General features: G+C 34.1%; 1 protein-coding gene across 50 annotated transcripts in view; it reads right to left on the reverse strand.

Moving 5' to 3' along the window:
• Positions 1 to 18,508, reverse strand: part of ADGRL2 (adhesion G protein-coupled receptor L2) — a 594,788-nt gene that overhangs the window by 34,514 nt on the left and 541,766 nt on the right. For 33 of the 50 annotated variants that reach the window (XM_070592496.1, XM_070592478.1, XM_070592481.1 and 30 more), the window contains 6 exons: positions 13,694 to 14,494; positions 7,196 to 7,489; positions 6,549 to 6,652; positions 5,503 to 5,688; positions 4,647 to 4,685; positions 1,675 to 1,858 (listed from right to left, as the gene is read on the reverse strand). In XM_070592496.1, the coding sequence (XP_070448597.1) occupies positions 1,675 to 1,858; positions 4,647 to 4,685; positions 5,503 to 5,688; positions 6,549 to 6,652; positions 7,196 to 7,489; positions 13,694 to 14,494 (1,608 nt within the window). The remainder of the gene's footprint in view (positions 1 to 1,674; positions 1,859 to 4,646; positions 4,686 to 5,502; positions 5,689 to 6,548; positions 6,653 to 7,195; positions 7,490 to 13,693; positions 14,495 to 18,508) is intronic. The other 17 variants (XM_070592502.1, XM_070592504.1, XM_008519100.2 and 14 more) reach the window with 1 other exon arrangement.

Here is an 18,508-nt window from a genome sequence, read left to right on the forward strand (position 1 = left end):
AGGTAATCAATATAAGCATATATTAAGTTCAGGGTATTATTTTTCAGAAGTCAGTAAAATGTATACTACATTCTACAAGAATTTCTACCCATAATGTTCTTTTTAAAATAAAAAATAAAAAAAAAACATGAAGAATAATCCTTTAGAACTCTGAAAACACTAGTATTAGGAAAAATATATTCCTGGACACTTAAATTTTCAGACTATGTCTCAAACTGGAATAAAATATCTTATGTCTTCTGAATATATGAGGCTGATGGGAGCATAGAATGTCAACCTGGCCCATCAAATTTTCTTGCATAAGAGGGAAATTTTAGGGTTTTTGCTTTTAAAATAGGCTTTAGAAGATTTAGAAAACAAATTGAGGTCACAATACAACACTTCAAATAATACTTTCTATGATTCATCCTCTGAGATAATCAAGTCTACGCTCCTTTACCCTTCCAGGTTCATCGCTGGAAACATTTGAGAATTGTTTAATGTACATCTTAAGAATTTTATTACACTGGTAAATAAATTAACCTTACACTTTAGACAGAAAGGGGATGCTTTCTTCATTTTGTTACAAGTAAGACTATGGTAAAGAATCATTTTCCTTATGACTGTGATCCCAGATCATGGCAAGCCAAAGTATTTTGATTTCATTTAATTTGAAGTTATGGAGTTATCATTCCCAAATCTTACAGTAAATAAAAACATATGATTTTAATAATAATTTCTCTAAAACTTCGGTTATTTAAAATACACTTAAAGTTCTGAATTTAAATTCAGTTACCATAATCTGATTAATGTCTATTTCTTCCATACACCTGTCTTTTCTGTGTTTTTTAATATAAAGTCTCATGATTTAGGCAGGTACAACAAGACTTCAGTAAATATCTGCTGCTCCAGTGCTCTCTTTTGGTGTAAGAGTAGTCTGTGTTCCCTCTTGGGGGTTTTTTCGTTTATGCTTGGGCAACATTTTTACTTTACTAGACACTAGAAATTTCATCCAAGCTCAACAATAACCAACAATTCTAAACCAGTCAGGCCTAAATTAACATAATTTTACTGTACTTAGAGTACTTCTTTCAAATATCATCAAAAGTAAATTCCTATCTCTCATTTCTAGCATTTAAATTCTAAATTATACTTCAAAATTATCCGCAGCTATTTTGCAATCTATGAAGCATGGATATTCTGCACTATGGGAGATGTAGTTCACTGACCACATTTTCACCTGAAGGCAGCTGTTTAATATAAAGATTTGGTTCAAATTCTGTGTGCCTAAAAGATTTGGAGAAAACATTTCAGAAAATGACTTAAATTTATTAGGAACAGAGTATATAAAACGGAAAAGCATTTCCCACAGTTCCATAACGAGCACTTTCATTACTTAAGCAATCCATATTCTGGCATGTAAGTACTCTTAACACTTTTTCCCTTAATGATTTTTCGGTTGGGGAAAAAAAAATCCACATAAAACCAACTTTTAAAAAATATAGAATAGATTTTGGCTTTTGCATTAATTTTATGAGGTGTGCTCAATAATATCTCTTGTTAACAGACAAAAATAATTTGACAAAAGAGAAGTCTGGCACTGGGAAATAACTCAACAGATTCAGAATGGGAACATTATTCCTTTAAACATCTATCTTCTAAATAAAAATGAAAACTGACAATTGATTCACTTACCAATATTTTCTGTGGGCATTGAGACTCTGGTTGGTTCTACCAGATTGTCAGCCAGGACAAAAGCTCCTTCTTCCAAGGTATCAAGTAACATTGTTGCTGTATGTGCTTGTTCAGAAGAATTCATGTGTTTCCATGATTCCAAAGCTTCAGGTCTCAGAAGGTTGTCCACTGTGTCAACAATTGCCTGCATCCATTTGAAAACTATCATCAGTTTTGACTGCTTCTAGTTCCAGGGTGCTTTTCAATCATTGACTAGTGACAATTGTAATATTTATCTGTCCTGATGATTTACTCTTTATTTCAAGACGGAAGAACACCTGGACAACATATATCTGGCCAATTTAAAATATACCTTACAATTTGAAAACAAGACTAACTGAAGATTAGTAGACTGCTACTTGATTATCAAGACTAAGTGTAAAAAGATGGCTTGTTTCTGTTTATCTAATCATATCTCAATTACTGAAGAGAAATACAACCAGCGTCAGCCCTTAATCTGAGCTATTACTCTTACATGCATGGTCACTCCTACTTATAATCTCAAGACTTCAATGTTCTAAATAGAAAACACTGACATCTCTGGAGTAGCCTAATATTATTTATGCTCGAAAATTAAACCATATTCTTTTTTGGAACCTGAACTAAAAAATAACCAAAACTGTGCTCTATAACATTGTCTATTTATTACCACTGGGGGAAAAAACAAGATGATTTCAAAGTTTATAAATTATCTGAGAGTATATTGAGAGTACACTTTAATTCATAAACAGTTTTTAAATCAAGAGAACAATCAAAATATTTAAAGCCTATAACAATAATTTAATGAAAGCAGAAAAGCAGAATGAAGTCTTCATAAACATCCAAATTGTAAATATTATATATGTAGGTTTAGTTTATCACGCAAAATAACATTAAATAAAAATATAACCCAGTCAGTTAAGCAATTGAAGACAGGCTTTTGTACTGATACTTACTGTAGCTGTATACTGACTATGGCTTGGATAGCTGAAATCACTAAGTTTATTTACCCTAGCCCATTTCCCTAGTCATAATGTGTCATTAAGGCCATATATACCTGGTTTTGATCTACTGGTAATCACTGAGGAAAAAAGAACATACACTGTTCAAAGAACAGCAACAAAAATTGCCAGTTTGAGGTCCCATACTGAAATAAGCAGGAGGAAAAGTTGTTTGAGACTACTGTCAGAGTAAGATTAATTAGCTTAATCCATCTTAATATCCTCCTTCTGTCTGCCATGTGAGCCACCACGATCTTCCTGGCAGGTGGAAGATACTTCCAAGTGGTGTTCAAGTCCTTTTTCTCTCTCTAATGGGAGACAGAATAGTCAAAATGCTCACACTGACGCTGCTGCAGCCATTAACTAGAGTGGAACAGAAATTGGTCTGTTGAGGCCAGATTCATTAGTCATCAAGAAATACAGACCAGAGCCTCTAATCTCAGTTACAAATGAATCCTGTCACAAAGCGGGAACGCACTTCATTTGCATAGTGTAAGTCAGCTTCTGATTTGTAATTTAAGGAGTTTTATTAGTCTTATCTGAACAGAGAAGCTCATTTGAGACATACTGAAAATGACACTGGTCAGAAATTAAGGTCATGCTGAAATTTACTATGTATACACATAATTCACTGACGGCATGCTTTTATTAATTTGAAACACTCCTTATTTATTACCATTTGTACTTTTCTAGGAGAATCAAAATGATCATTAGCCTAATCATACTCCTAAAGTAGCCTCTCCCTGCCAAAGAAAAAAAGCTATTTTTTCCCACTGAGATGTATGTCCTGGGCAACATACCAATTATTACATTTCACACATTAACTAATACCTGAAAGGCGAAGTGAAAATTCCAGTATGACAAATTCTGTACACTTCAGCAGTTATTTCTTTGCCCCTATTAAACAGGCTAAAAAGGACTTTCAGAATATTACCACCTAAGAACTCACTTTCTCACCACCTTTTCTTGTCAAGTTCTCAGGTCCAACAACATATGTTACTCTCTAGTGAGAATGCCATTCTTTTTTTCTAGACCTTGCCAACCAAAATTGGTGATGTCACGGCTTTTGAATAACCTTGATTCTACAAAACTACAAAGTTCTTTTGTTTTGTCGTTATACCTAAATGGCCTAGATTGACTTACTAGGGATATGGTCCCCAGATGACTAAGGTTAGAAAATAACTATCCCCCTGAAAGGAAATTCTAAAATTCACAGAATACAACAAAATGCAATCTAGTATTATTATTTTGATCCATCACACAGAACTAGCATGGCGTAATTCCTCTGTCAGCCCCTCCGTGTTTCCCACTACTTGGATTACCACGAAGGAAAACTGGCTGGAGTGGACAAGGATTCTGAGCCAAAGAGTGGCTTTCTGTTCCTATCAACCTGATAAAAACCAATATAGAACATACATTGATAGCACTGTCATATTATGTATATTTCATTTCTAGTAACCCAACCCATAGTAACGTATCAACCTGAGTCTAGAAATGACTCCTAAAAATTTCAGGACAAAGCCTGTTTTAAGAAGACACCACAGAAATAAGAAAGCAGGGGCTGTTTCATGCACATACATCATGACTGTACAGTCTTTGATATGATAAACTGCCAAGAGTATATCATAGCTGTTTTACTCAGGTTGTTTTGTAATCCACAGAGATGACAACAGGAACCAAAGACTATAGATTATTTTCCAATTCAGAGGATATTTCATTAAAATTCTTGTACGTTTGGATGAATAGAAAAAAAACCAGCAAAAATTATAAAAATAAATGATTTGCTTATTCTGAGATTAATATACCTGTGAAAAGCCAACATTTGTACAGCTGATATGGGGCACATTATATAATTATCAAAGACTGAAATACATTGGATCATGCAGCAAGATGACAGAGCGTGGCAGGTAGCTGAAGGAGGGAGAAAGCAGGGTGACAGCACAGGAGAGATACCTTAAGGTAAGCCCTGCATGTCTTCTCTCGTTTTTGGAGCTTTTTAGTAAAAGAAAAGAAAATCAGAGGTTAGATTTTATCTGTTGAAAATGAGGAAGGAAAAAAATCCTCAAAACTTCATGTTCCTGAGCTCTAAGTTTATTATGCATGGTAGTCCTCTGGATTTTTGTGAGTCGACACTGACTGCCAAAATTGTGTATTTATGGTTTTTAGCTATATTTTACTGAGCATACTAATCCAAAGTATCTTGATAAAACTAGAGACAAAATATGTGGTTAAAAGAAAAAACAAAGACTATTTTTAACCCTATGAAACCATATTAGCCACAAATCAATTTCATATAAATACTTATTTTATAGTATGGTTAAAATAATTACCAAATTTTTGTCATAATAGGAAAAATTAATAGCATTAATACGCCATACTCCTAGAGAGGGAAACTTGACCTTCCTCCAAACCTGCATTGAAAACAGTATTTCAGTGGCTAATATTCCTATGTGCATTACAATTCTGCTGCAACCATAAGAGTTGAATGTGTTAGCAAACAAAGTTTATGAGTTGTTAACACATCTCTCCAAGTGCAGACGATGCCTTCTAAAGCGAGAGTCCTGACCACAATCAGGCTGATGAAGTTTGGCACCAACTAAGATCTCCTTCAAGTAATTAATTTTTTTTTTTTTTTTGCCACGTTGCTCCTTTCTCAACTGTAATTCTTTCTTACGAAATGAACCAAATTAGAAATTTTGTTTCTAAGTGTATGTCAAGGGGGCCAGAGGTTTGGCAGTCAACTGCTGGAAGAATCAAGAGCTGCCATACAAAATGTCTAATTGAAAAATCACAGAAAATTTCTACCTACCTTGTTATAACTCCGTCCAGCTGAATCCTTTTCACTAGGTTTCAGTTCCTGCAGCTGTGCATCTAGAATGTCCACCAACTGCTCCATCAATCTCACAGAAGAACTCACATCCCCAGCAAATACCGGCCCTTTGGTATGTTTAGCCAGTTCATTGGCAAGGCTAGCAGCATTTTCTCCACTTCTGATCTGAAATGGCAATTTACATTATCTCTGTAAGATTTCTTGTTCTGTTTGTGGCTTCTTGTTTCTTCTCCTAGTATCTTTGTTGTGGTGAAAAAAATATTTGCAAATACGTCAAAATCTGCAACTAATTGAGAACAATAACTTTCTCTTCATTTCAGATGATTAAAGGTTCTTAAATCCTCAACACACAAAAGAAATTCTTAACCAGACATTTAAAAGAAACAAAAGGGAAAAGGAAAACCAGAAATCCTTTTTAAAATTTTTCAGACAGCTCTCATTTTACTGCAACCATTTTAAACTGCTATTTAAAAATCTTACTTATTTATTCCAATGATCCAAAAATTTAAACTGGAATGTAATCAGTATGATACTGAAGGTTATTATCTACTGCTTGCGTTTCAGAGAGGTGGATGGAGAAGGAGAGACTAAAATGTCACTGCATTACAATGTAATACTAAAGTTACAATGCCTTTTAAAGTCATTTTTACTTATTCTACCATAATCATCTGCGATATAAACATCTGCTTGCATTCTGTGGCTTCAGTTGCAAACTTAATGATATTTGATTTATTAGGCCAAGGTACTATTTGTCTTACAAACATCAAAAGAAAGAGAACAAACTAAATATGAATGAAATTAAGCAAGTATGTACTCAGTAAAAAGCTTAACACAGAAAACAGAATGCCCCAAAACATATGTGACTTTGAATAAATAGTTTTCAGACAAAACTATGCATAATGTTTTACTTTCATACTGAACAAAGAGCATTGAAGCTGGTTTTAACATACAAAGCTAAATTATTTATGTTAGACGTCAAAGCCCCTAATCACAAACGTGCATCATATTCAAAGGTTCCAACCAACCTTCTGAGCCAGCTGATTCACCCAGTGTGAGGTACAGTTGCTAAGATCGGGGCCCTTAGGGTTCCATGTTCCAGTGGAAACCATGCAGAGATACGAGGCAGTTCCTACAACAGATGTAGAAAACAACAGTGAAATTGAAACCATTTTTCTGCATGCATTCGGGAAAAGAGCAATGATGATCCTACTCTGCTTGTTAAATTTTGAATAAACACTAATGGAAGTGGTTGACAATAACTGACAAAAAGTCGGGTGTAATGTGCATTATAAACAGTAAATATAAAGTCAGCATAGAAATAACAGACATTTACAGCAAACAAACAAAAAGCCCTTGATTTTCTTGGGACTCATCCAAAATGATACTTGTGATGAGAAAGACAGCTGTAAGGAAGCCTCATAGAGTCTACAGGCAAAAATCTCGGGCCTGACCGAAGTCTTTAGGAGGGAGAAGTAACTCAGTGCCTGATCTTAAATGACTTTTACAGTTTAAAAACCTTTGTCTACAGGTACTATAGGAAAAAAGTAACAAAAATAATAACAAAGTGAGCTATTGTAAATCTCTGTCTTTCCCCAAATAAAATCACTTCAGTGTAATTCAGAACCTACTGACTCAACGCGAAAATGTACGTATGGTATTTTACAGGAAATACCTCTTGTTCCCTTGGGACACGGTCTTTCAACCATCATTCCCCTTTGTGTCTGAGGCCACCTTATCCCCTTCGCGTCTAATGCTTCGCAGAATCTCTCTGGCAGGGGAAAAATATTTGTTACAGGAGGAATTTTGGTTGTAGAAACTGCTGGAGGTGGTTTTGTCCCTTTGCTTCCTTCCTGTGATGCAGCTACAGTTGTGCTCATGGGGCCTTTCTGTGAAGTAGTGCTTGTGGTTGATACTGTGGTTTTGAACAGCTCAGCTGAAGAAGTTATTGTCACAGCTGTGGTAGGCACTATGGAAAAAAGATGAGCATGTTAATCTCCAACACACACTTGCACTCACACACAGGCACACACATGAATGTGTGCACACGCACACAAAACCCCTACCGTCCAACCACCCCAAATCCAACACAATAAGAATTCCTGAGAACATCAGTAGGCTGGGAGGAAGAGTAAATCTCTTCATTTATCCCAATTTATTCATTTTGTTGGCTAAGCGATGGAAGTCTAGGCTTTACTACAGATGTTGCTGTGTGCCTCTAACTGTGTTAGGTTTACTTCTCAATTAAATACTTGATAATATAGTTCAGGTATAATTTCATCAAATATCATCTAACAGGAAATGAAGGACAGTTTTACATAAAGTTTCAATGTACATACCAAATACATTATGTCAACGCTAAATAGTTTAGAAAAATTCTTCTCTTACATAAACCCATACTCTATAAACAAGGAAATTCAAAGTATCAACAAAAGTCTGACAATTATATATAATTAGAACAATAGAAAATTTAAAGTCACCCACTCTACATCTTGCAGGAAAATAAATACTGTGACATCTTTCCACCCAGCAGCCATTCTTGCTTGAGAGATTTTTTAGCATGCCTGATTAGATCCAAACAGAAGATAAGCTTGGCATGCTTATGCTGTTTTAGTAAGAAAACATCTGAGGCTTCCTGCGGCATCTTTACTTTTGAAAACGCAGGTATGAAAAAGCAACTAGTTCCGGTCAGAGGTTACAATTCAACCTCTTACCAAGATAACAGGTTAGATCAAATCATGCATAATTCGAAACCAACCCTACACAGCTGCCTGACACTTAAGAGAGAGTATAAAAGGAACAACAGTTACACATTTAAAGGCGGAAACATAAAAAGAAATTTTTTAAAAGGTTATTTTTGACTTCCAACATTACTTTCAAACTGTTAAATCCACTAGGTTAAAAAAATAATGGAGCTTAATGTTTCTTTCATTAATTACCATTTAACTAGTTTAAACAACAAAAATTCTGTCAGTAAAACTTTAACGCTATCATTTAAAATCTGTTAGGTGATCACACTAAAGTTTATCAACATTTAGAGGTTACTGGCTCTTAAAACCTTACACGTATGATGCCTTAAATTTAAACCATTCAAGTATAGCAAGTTAAAATAACTATTGTTTTCAAGTAACATAAAAACATTAACTTATTTTATGCCTTCTCTGCACATAAGAAACAAACCAGAACATTGAAACTTACTAGAAAACAAGTTCACATTATCACTAATATGTTTACTATTTCAAGTTCTGGCCCATAGTTGTTTAAATAATTCTGACACTACTGACAAAATATGCTAAGTTTATCAAAAAAAGCAGTGTGCACTTGTTTCTAGTTTTTAGTAGTAACAAACTTCTTGTTATCAATAAGCGCACCACACACTTTCTAAACTTTTTTTCCTGGTATCTCAAGAGAAACTTCCTAAGCATGTGTTTTATTTCCAGGGCAGAATTTATTGACCATATGAGAGATGCCTGTGTACATTAGTCAAACATCATGCCCAGCCAGCTGCTGCAGAAACCTATTCAAACCTGTCTGTCTTTTTCTGTAAAGCACTTGCCTGACATCTTGTTAAACCTCTGTAATTTTCTTTTGATTACAATGCAGCCAAGCTTTCAGTGCTTTCTCAATTAACATTTGTCAAAAGCATCACAATCTTTTGCAGAAGTGTCAAACGACGCCGCTGAATCAAATCTTAAAGGGGAGTGGGGAATCGGAGCGAGCAGAGCAAAGGGCAGAGCAAAACGGTTGAGCGCTGCAGCATCTTACAGATCTCTCAACGCTGTACTAATTAGTACATATTTAATCACTGAAATATGTATTAACAATACTACAGCTAGTGATCTGTTAGCTAAGCATCAGTAAAGAGTCATAGTAGGGAATAAAATGACATCTACTAAATGCACAAAATTTCATGCGACATTCTATAGCCTATTTCCATGTGTTTTGACAATATACTTCCATAGGTTTTCTTTCACCTTTTGTTCATCAAAAGAAGTTTAAAGGGAATCAACACATTCTTCAAAGGTAAATCAATGAAATACAGGGCTATCATAACAATAAACACGGAAGCAAACTTTAAGAGGCAAAATTAAACCCTTTTGCAGGACAACGAGAATTTCTGGGATTTTGCAAGGCTGAAGTTTAGCAACTTCAAGAAAAGTAATTTTTTTCTAACGTTGAAGGTAGAAATACAGGGGTATTTCTAAAAATTAATGTTTCTTTCTATAAGTAAAGACAAGTTCCAACAGGGCATCTGCTAATGATAAAAGCTTACACTTACTCATCAGCATTTATGTAGCAGATGCTATGCTAATCACCATTCATGGATCATCGGATCATCCTATTTAATCCTTACCACACCCCATGAAGTAGACACTATGATTATCTTCCTTTTACAGAGGAGGAAACTGAGCCATGGAGAAAGTTAAGCAATGTGTTCAAGGTCATTTATCCATACTCTTAAATGTTATGATCTTATTTTTCTAGATAAAAGATTTTCAGAGACTCTGGAATATGCCTTCCCACAAAGCAATATACTCCTTTTTTGGAGTATTTAACTGACACTGTGTTCTGTGAAAATCTCTAAAAGAAGAAAAGATTTGGGAAGATAACATAAAATACAGGAGCAATAAATAATAAAAAATTTCATAATGAAACTTATGTGGCAAAAGGTTTAAAACTCAAGAATACCCTATAAATGGTAATAGAAAACTCAGCAACTCACAAGAATTGTATCTCAAATCAAACCCTATTTTATAGAGCTCTATCCCAGCGTTATCAGGATGCCATATTAAACATCCAGATTAACTCATTTAGTATTCTGCCTACCATTTATCATTTGAGTACAAAGACCTAGAAACAGTGCTAATAAAATGCTAATAAACATATTTAATGGGTACTCATAAAGATTTTTGACAAACACATACAGAATGGTTCAATTTACTATGGTAGCATTTACTAAGAACTTGCTATTTATTACCAGCTTTTTCCTGCATGAAAAGAGTTAAAGACAATATCCATTTATGCTAGGGGTAGTATTCCCCTCACCCGGGTCAAAGAACTCAGCTACTGTTCACTGAAGGAACATAAGTTAGAGTAAGTCTGCAGCTTGGTAAGGCAAAAACGTGTATTCACTAAATTTACCTTTATTCAATGTCTAAAACCAATGATCATCTTTTATCAAGCATTCATTACCAATGGAAAGATGTTTCAATAAATATGTATTCCAAGCTAAACACTTCCTAAATAAATAAACTTAACTAGCTCTCTTGATAAAAATTTTCTCTCCCATTATTGAAATGTCATACTTCGTAATTACTGTAAGACACATATTTAGGAACTGTCAAAACCCAAGACAATGTTTTTCCGACATATCTGGGATACTAAATCTGTAGACAGATTAAGCAAACATAACATAATTCAGATTAAGAAATAGGAAAGAGTTAAAATACGACTGAAAAGGTTTTTCCCAAGCTCACTCTACACAGGGAGAAGGTGAAAGGAAAAACAGATCTAGGTTAGGGGAATGGAGCAGATTAACTATGCAGAGATCACATAAAGTTAAGAATTCAAAGAAAAAAAGATGTATTTGAAAACTATGATCAGGGCAAAAAAAATAACATGCTTGCCCTGTTAAGGAATAAAAAGGTTTGGATTTATAAATGGGAAAAGTATTGAAGCTAATACACATAGGAAACAGTCCACAATAAAAAATGAAAGAAATGGATAATTTTACAGCACAATGTACACCTAGGCCTCAAATATGGTAACAAATCCAGTACCTAAGACTTTGTGAATTTCAGCCAAACCAGTCAATCACTGTCTTATGACAGGCAAAGACCTGATTTCTCTGATTGCTCTATTGTATCAGTTTCTCGGATCTTGCTTCTGGAAAGCTGACAGTGGCTTATTGGTTTGACCTAAATTGATGGGCTAGAATAGTTCTACAAGGCCCCATCTACACGCACATAGATAACAACACACATCTTGGACAAGAGAGACAGGAGTCTTTAAAAGCCTAGGAAGATAAATTACAAGGAGAGAGAGAATAAGAAAATACGGTTCAAACAAGCAGCAAGAGAAATTTAGGTCATATAAAACTTTTTACCACTAAGGGTTTAATAAGGGTCAATATGAATTTTCACTTTCTGGGCATATTTAAGAATGGCTAACTATTTTGGATAACAAAATACAGTTGTAGGAATACAGTTATCAAATATGTCTAAGTTTCTCATTTTCAAAGCTGGTAACTGCTTTTTCCAAAAAGCATCTAAATTATCAAAGACTTTTTCATCTGAAACGGATCAAATTATTTACTAGAATATAAGCCACATGTGGAAAATGACATTATTATTCATCCTGTCAGCGAAGGTACTTTGTGACAAGTAGATGGGGCAATGATCCTTTTTGAATTGAATCTGTACGCAACTTTATTCATAACACTTCACGTTTTGTTTGATTATGAATTTGCATTTCTAAAAGTATTTTCCTTTTTTTTTCTAACAGAGGGGAAGAGATTTACTGACACCCAAGACAAATGCATAACAGCTGTAAGGGTAAAACAGGTTACAAAAAAAGGTTAACACAGGGATCATTACAACATCAAAATCTATCATTTCCTGAAGTTTGCCTTTGACAAACCTATAGGATAAAGGAAAAGGATGGTACTAGTTTTTAGGAAAACAAGTGAGATAACAAGAAACATTCCAGATTGATGAGCTCATGAGAAAAAAGATAAGTCTAAATTTAAAAATAAATGATTCTAAGATACTATCCATAAAGATTTTTATACCCTAGAAGATTTAATTGTTGAAAATTTAACAATGGGACATTTCTGGTGTAATTTTAAGCCAAAAAATTCTAGCCATCCATGAATTAGAGAAAAAGGGGCCTCGCGTTAAGTTGGTATGTCATTATTGCTCTTATTTTATGAACAAAAATCACTTATTTTGGTATTCTATAATGACTCAAATTAGAAATTCAACTACAAAAGGGTGTGAGTTCTGCTTTTAAGGTCCCGGCCTTATGACAATATTTAGAATTTTCAGTAACAGTATATCTTAAAACATGTGTGGGTATACGTAATCATGTCTAAGTGTGTGGATGTGTATTGCTTTAACAGAAGAAAAAAATTATTAATTTCTTTTCCACCTTGTTGAAGAGATTGATTCAATTATTTTAAAGAACTTTCTGCTTCCTAAAATTTTGAAGTAACTCAGTAATTTGAAAACTCCAATTAACTCAGTAAATGGAAACATTAATTCAGATCTTTAAAACACAAATGTTATTGTTCAAACAGAAAATACATATAATTAGTGCAAGCTCTATAATAATATATTAATAGGTTACTCTTTTACCATAAGGATGAAGTAATCTTGTTTTAATCAAATATTCATTTAATTTACTCTCAAAAATTGTTTCCCACAGAATTGAATTCACTTGATTAACTAAAATATTTTTCCAAAGATTTAGCATTACTTTCTAAAATAATGATCTTCCATAAAGAAACCTAAAGAGAACATAAATCAAAAATCCTAGCAGACCCCTCTTCATAAATCATCACTTGGGATCATTTAATGCTTAGTCCATACGTGACAGTTAAAGTCACAGAAATATTTACTTAAAACCATCACTAATTTATCAGGAAACAAAAATGCGTAATTTTACATGATGATCTAGGAAGATGTTGCATGACTCCCTCTCCAACCCGAGAGCAGATGCCAAAACTCCAGAACACTGACGCCTGGCATTGTACATCAAGCCCAGCAATTCTCCTGGGGCCTCCTCACACACATTTGCCTTAACCACTGGCGCCAAGGAGTTAAAAGGTCTGCACATAGAGGGTAGTCAATTTAGAAGTCAGGGAGGAAAAGAACAAAAAGAAAGCTAACAGGTTTGTGAGTTGGTCTTGTATTTTTAGCAGTGAAAAACTAAACTGACCAATGATGCTACACTTTTTTGAAGTCAACATTTAAGTGAAGAAATTCAGAAAAAGAAAATTGGACCAAAATAAGGCTAAAATGCACACATTTTGTGACAACATGAAATGCCACAACGTTATCATTTAAGCTTTAGCTGTGAAACAATGAAGAAAATAATCAGCAAAAGGACGCCAAGTCTTTCAAAAGTAAGCTGTTCACAAAAGACATAAGCATTAGCAAGGAAACATTCTTACCTTGGGCAGGATCAGGTGGACCAAACTCCAGAGAATATCGTAAAATGAAGTTATTGTTCCACACGTAGAGTTGGTTATCTCTAGGATTGTAATCCACTGCAGCAATATACTGGTACTGGTTGGGAAAGGGGACATCTACATATTCTCCTCGGTTTAATCGGGTATTGTAAATGTAATCAATTGCATTCTTGCCTGTTTCACTCTCATTGTCTTGATAAACTGACCTGACCACATAGAGGACTCCGCAGATCATAAAAGCATTTGAGGCAGCACGTTTGTCATAGACAGTCTCCCACGTTGCTTCAAATCGAAGAGTGTATGGATTCAGCTGGCTAATAACTATCATTCCATTGTTCTGTTCCGTGGCATAAATGACCCATAAGCCGTTTTCATCAACTGCTAGGTCGATATCAGTCTTTCCTCCCCATCTATATGGTGAGGTATCATGATAGTTGGCATAGTTAATTATGGCCTCTCCACTCTTAATTCTAGTCCTCAAGTCAAATTTTACAATATTCCTTGTTCTTTCTTTGTTAAAGAAGACAGCACCATCATATACCACAAATCCAGTACCATCTACTCGATTTGGAAGTTTATATGTCGTTGTTTGGCGACTGTTTTGGAAATCTTCTAACGAAGCATATTCTATTAAAGTATCAGTACGATAGGGAGTCCAGGGCATGAAATAAATTTTATCTGCAGCCTGAAGAGGGTCCTTGCACCAAGCACCTGCCTTTTGTTCAGCTTCATATATACATGGAGAGTCCACAATTGCTTTCAGTGTCCCAGGGCACACAAAAACTAACAGTTACAGAGAAAAGACAAGAATTAAGGCTAGTTAAAAACAATTACATAGGCAAACACAAGATTTAATAATCATAAGTCAAAAGAGAAAAATTCGTTTAATTAACATTCAATTTTACCAAAATTTATACTTAATACAAGTACTACCCCTTTCTTTCCTCAAGTTACCACAATCAATGTACCAGCATACAAAGTGGCCGGGGTTTACTTTCACAAATACAAACCTAAGTTTAAGATCATTCATAATTGAGCTGGCAATTTACCTTTTTGTTATGTTTTTTTACCTTATAATTTAGTAATTTATGCACTAAAATTTTGAGGTTTGTGCATAACAGTGTACAAAGTATTTTAGTCCAAACTTTGTACCTTTCCTCCCCTGGCTCACTTCTAAGCTCCCAAAAGCAAAACACCAAAACAAAGCAAATAAAACAAAAAACCCAATGTGTAGGCTTCTATAGAACTTTTACAGAAGTTAGACTGAAAATAAAGGTGCTTCAGTTGAAGGAACGGAAATATTCGGAAAATGTGATTAGGAACAGAGAAAAGTAAATACGAGGAAAGCAGTGATGAAACGACCAGGAGACCCTGTAACCATGGCATGCTATGGAGAGGGTTCTGGAAGCCAGGCAAGATGACACTTTAATAATAAAATATCCAAGGGTGTCAGAAAAAGAGATAAAGGGTGAAAAAGAAACAAAGGACAGCTCCCCCTCGGCGACTTCAGAATTTTTTCCCCATCACCAGATTTAGCAGTCATATAATTTCATTGTAAACAGTTGACTTCTTTATGAGGTGCATTTATGAGATCCTGCTGATTATTTTAATGTCAGGAGTGTTGTGGGGGGAGGGAAGGGAGGAGGTAACATCCATAAGGCACATAACAGGGAGCTGGGGTTCAGACTGTATACGTTATTTACCTTTTTGCTCCACTTCTATTTTAAGCATCGGAAGAAAAATAAAAAAAAGTGCAAGGAAAAAAGAAAAAAGATTAAAATAAATTGACTATTAGTCTAAGACTGAATTCGTAATAGACGCTAAATATAGGAAGAATAAGAGCTGCACTACTTTGGATAAAGAGAAACACATAACAGGAGAAAACCTAGCAGGAGAAAGATTCTAAAGTTACATAAAAGAACATGGATCAATCATTTTAGTAGATTAAGGAGACAATACAAATATGTTGGCATGTTGCTTCACTTAGTGCACCTGAATAAATAATGAAACTCTTCACTAATGCATGGTATACATACTCTTGCCTTTCCAAAGTCACTCAGCATTCTTATCAAGTTTTACTTTATCATATGCATGCTATAGACACAAATGCATGCACAGGTGTATCATCCCCATTTATTTCATCATGTGAACTCATTATTAAATTGCCTAAAATTAGGTAAGCATCACAACAGGAAAATATATTTATAAAAACGGCAACTCAATGTTGGATCTTAGGTCAAATTTACTGAATACTGATGTGGTTACATTCTAACATTTCTTCAAAGATATTTATTGTAAGAAGAAATATATAATTATGCATCTCAGTACACGTTTCGACTGTTTTTCTATTATTTTTTATTTCTAGAAAAATCCTTCTTAACCATAAAAACAATGCCTCCTTTTCAGGAATACATAAATCTCCCCACATCTCAATAGAGATTTTGAAAGATGAGGTAAGATTGTGCCCTTTCTTCCCCACTAAGAATTACTAAATTTAATTATTTAGGTTTATATATATACTTTATACTATAAAATTCTTATTAAATTCTCTATATCACATATCTCAAACTTGTAATACTAAGTCTATTAAAAAAAAGTAAGCAAAATACATACAAGGAAAAAGCAAGCACAGTAGGCAAGGAGAAAAAGGAAGAAAGAATTATGGTTAGCTTATTATGACATTGTTTACCATCATCAATTTACACAGAAAGCAAGCTAAGCATGCAATGACAATCATACAGAGCATTCAAAGCAAGTACCTTGACTCCACAGACCCCATAAAAGGTAAATGCTTTCATAAAACAAACCTGATTAGTAGAGTTACATGAGAAAAAAACCTTCCCTCCAAGAAGTTGAAAGAAATGGATTATGCAGTTAGGAAGTGCGCTATATAAAATTCTTGCTGGTAAATAAGTATTCTAATGATTATAAACCATAAAATACTAGTTTACATTGTATGTAAGCTTTGAAGTATGTTGCCTGAATTTCATCAAATGACCAGATTCATTTCTGTGATTCTCCCTCTTCTCTTACTAAAATGCATTAGAGTGGGCTAATATCGTACCTCCAAACTGATTACTCAAAGATACTGTAGTTGCACATTTCATTAAGATGTCTTAGCTTGATTAATTTTTAAAAATTACAACAATTCATCAAGATTAAATACTGACCTCTTGAATTACCTTAGGGAGAAGCATACCACACAAATATTCTTGACACCGGAATAGCATATAACCTTTCGCAGTAAGACCCCACCTCCCCCATCCAATGTGGGCTATTGAACCACTTTCAGGAAACATACTTGCTCTACAGTGTGTAACTCTGACTACATCCGGTAAAAAGAAATTCAGTGCTACTGACATGTAACAATTCACTTTGAAAAAACCACTAGTCCTAAAATTACTCCTCAGTGAACAGCAATATTATACCTGCTTGGAATCAATAACGGAAGGGCGTGGTGGGAAAATGAGGATAAGAGAAATCATTAGTGTCGTGACTGCTCAGACTATATTTATATACAGCTATATTCTTTTCTTTTTTTAAAAGGACGATTTTACTGAAATAAATTAAATGTAAAGGATGGGAATAATACATTTAAAAATGTTACATATTTAAAACAGAACTTAAAACAAGTTCAATAAAGGATGAAGAAAGTATATTTTGCTTTCTATTAATTGAAAATGACTGGGTTTTATTATTTGATACACTAAAATGACAGTGCAGTTACTGAGCAAAATTTTCAAGAGGGAAGTTTTTGTTCATTTGTGATTTAACTGCTATCACTTATATTAAAGAAAATAAAGTAAGTATAAATTGTATATACCTTATAATTCTGATGAAAACTGAGAAGTAATAACCAAATGTAACAATAAAAGTGATTTCACAAAACCTTTGAGGACTGATGTATCACATAACATATGGATGTTTAAAACAAAAGTCCTTACATTATGATTTTTATGAAAACCCAAAGGATAGATGTCTGTCAAATAAGCCAAAATTCTATCCACTCAGAAGAATATAGAAAATACGATAAAATTAATAAAATTAGCATTCTTCATCACATGCCAAATATGTACTGCAACTTGTCTTAAGAGAATGTGTGAATTAATTCATAATAATACATCTACCATTCTATAGAACAAACATAAAAACATGAACCACTAACATCAGGGGAGGACTACGTGGATATGCAAGACAATTAATCGACCCAAACAGACTAAAGTCTACGTATTCTGTACCAGAAGTGACACACTATTTCATTTTGAATAATCTCATGTTTATTTATTAACAATAATTTAATCAATAGTAATGGTTATTTTTCTCATCAAATAAAAGTTGTAGCTAAAATTATGGTATAATTTTTATAATTAAATGATAATTTGAAACAAGAGGGTAGAAAAATCAAATCCAAATCCTGCCTGTAGGATATGAAATTGCAATTTGATCATTCTCCTTTATTCTACAAGATCCTTATGACTTCTTTAAACACACATACACATTCAATGACTAACACTTCTGTTAATGACAAAGGGATGCCCTGTGACATACATTTTTGACAAAGACATTACCTGGCAAGTATAAATGTCACATATAATACATGTGCCTGTCTATACAAAGGGAAACAGACAACAGCATTTCTAGTAGAGTCTGTTGAGTAAATTTATCATAAAATTTTCAGAAATCATGGAAAATTTCTGAAATGTTTTTTAAATGGGAGGAAACCATTTGGGATTCATAAGCCCTTGGAGAATTTGCTCAGGATTGAAACTGGCATAAAGCCAAGTGGTAAGAGAAACA

The sequence above is a fragment of the Equus przewalskii genome, chromosome 24 (genome assembly GCF_037783145.1).
Source record: "Equus przewalskii isolate Varuska chromosome 24, EquPr2, whole genome shotgun sequence".
Taxonomy (NCBI): Eukaryota; Metazoa; Chordata; class Mammalia; order Perissodactyla; family Equidae; genus Equus; species Equus przewalskii.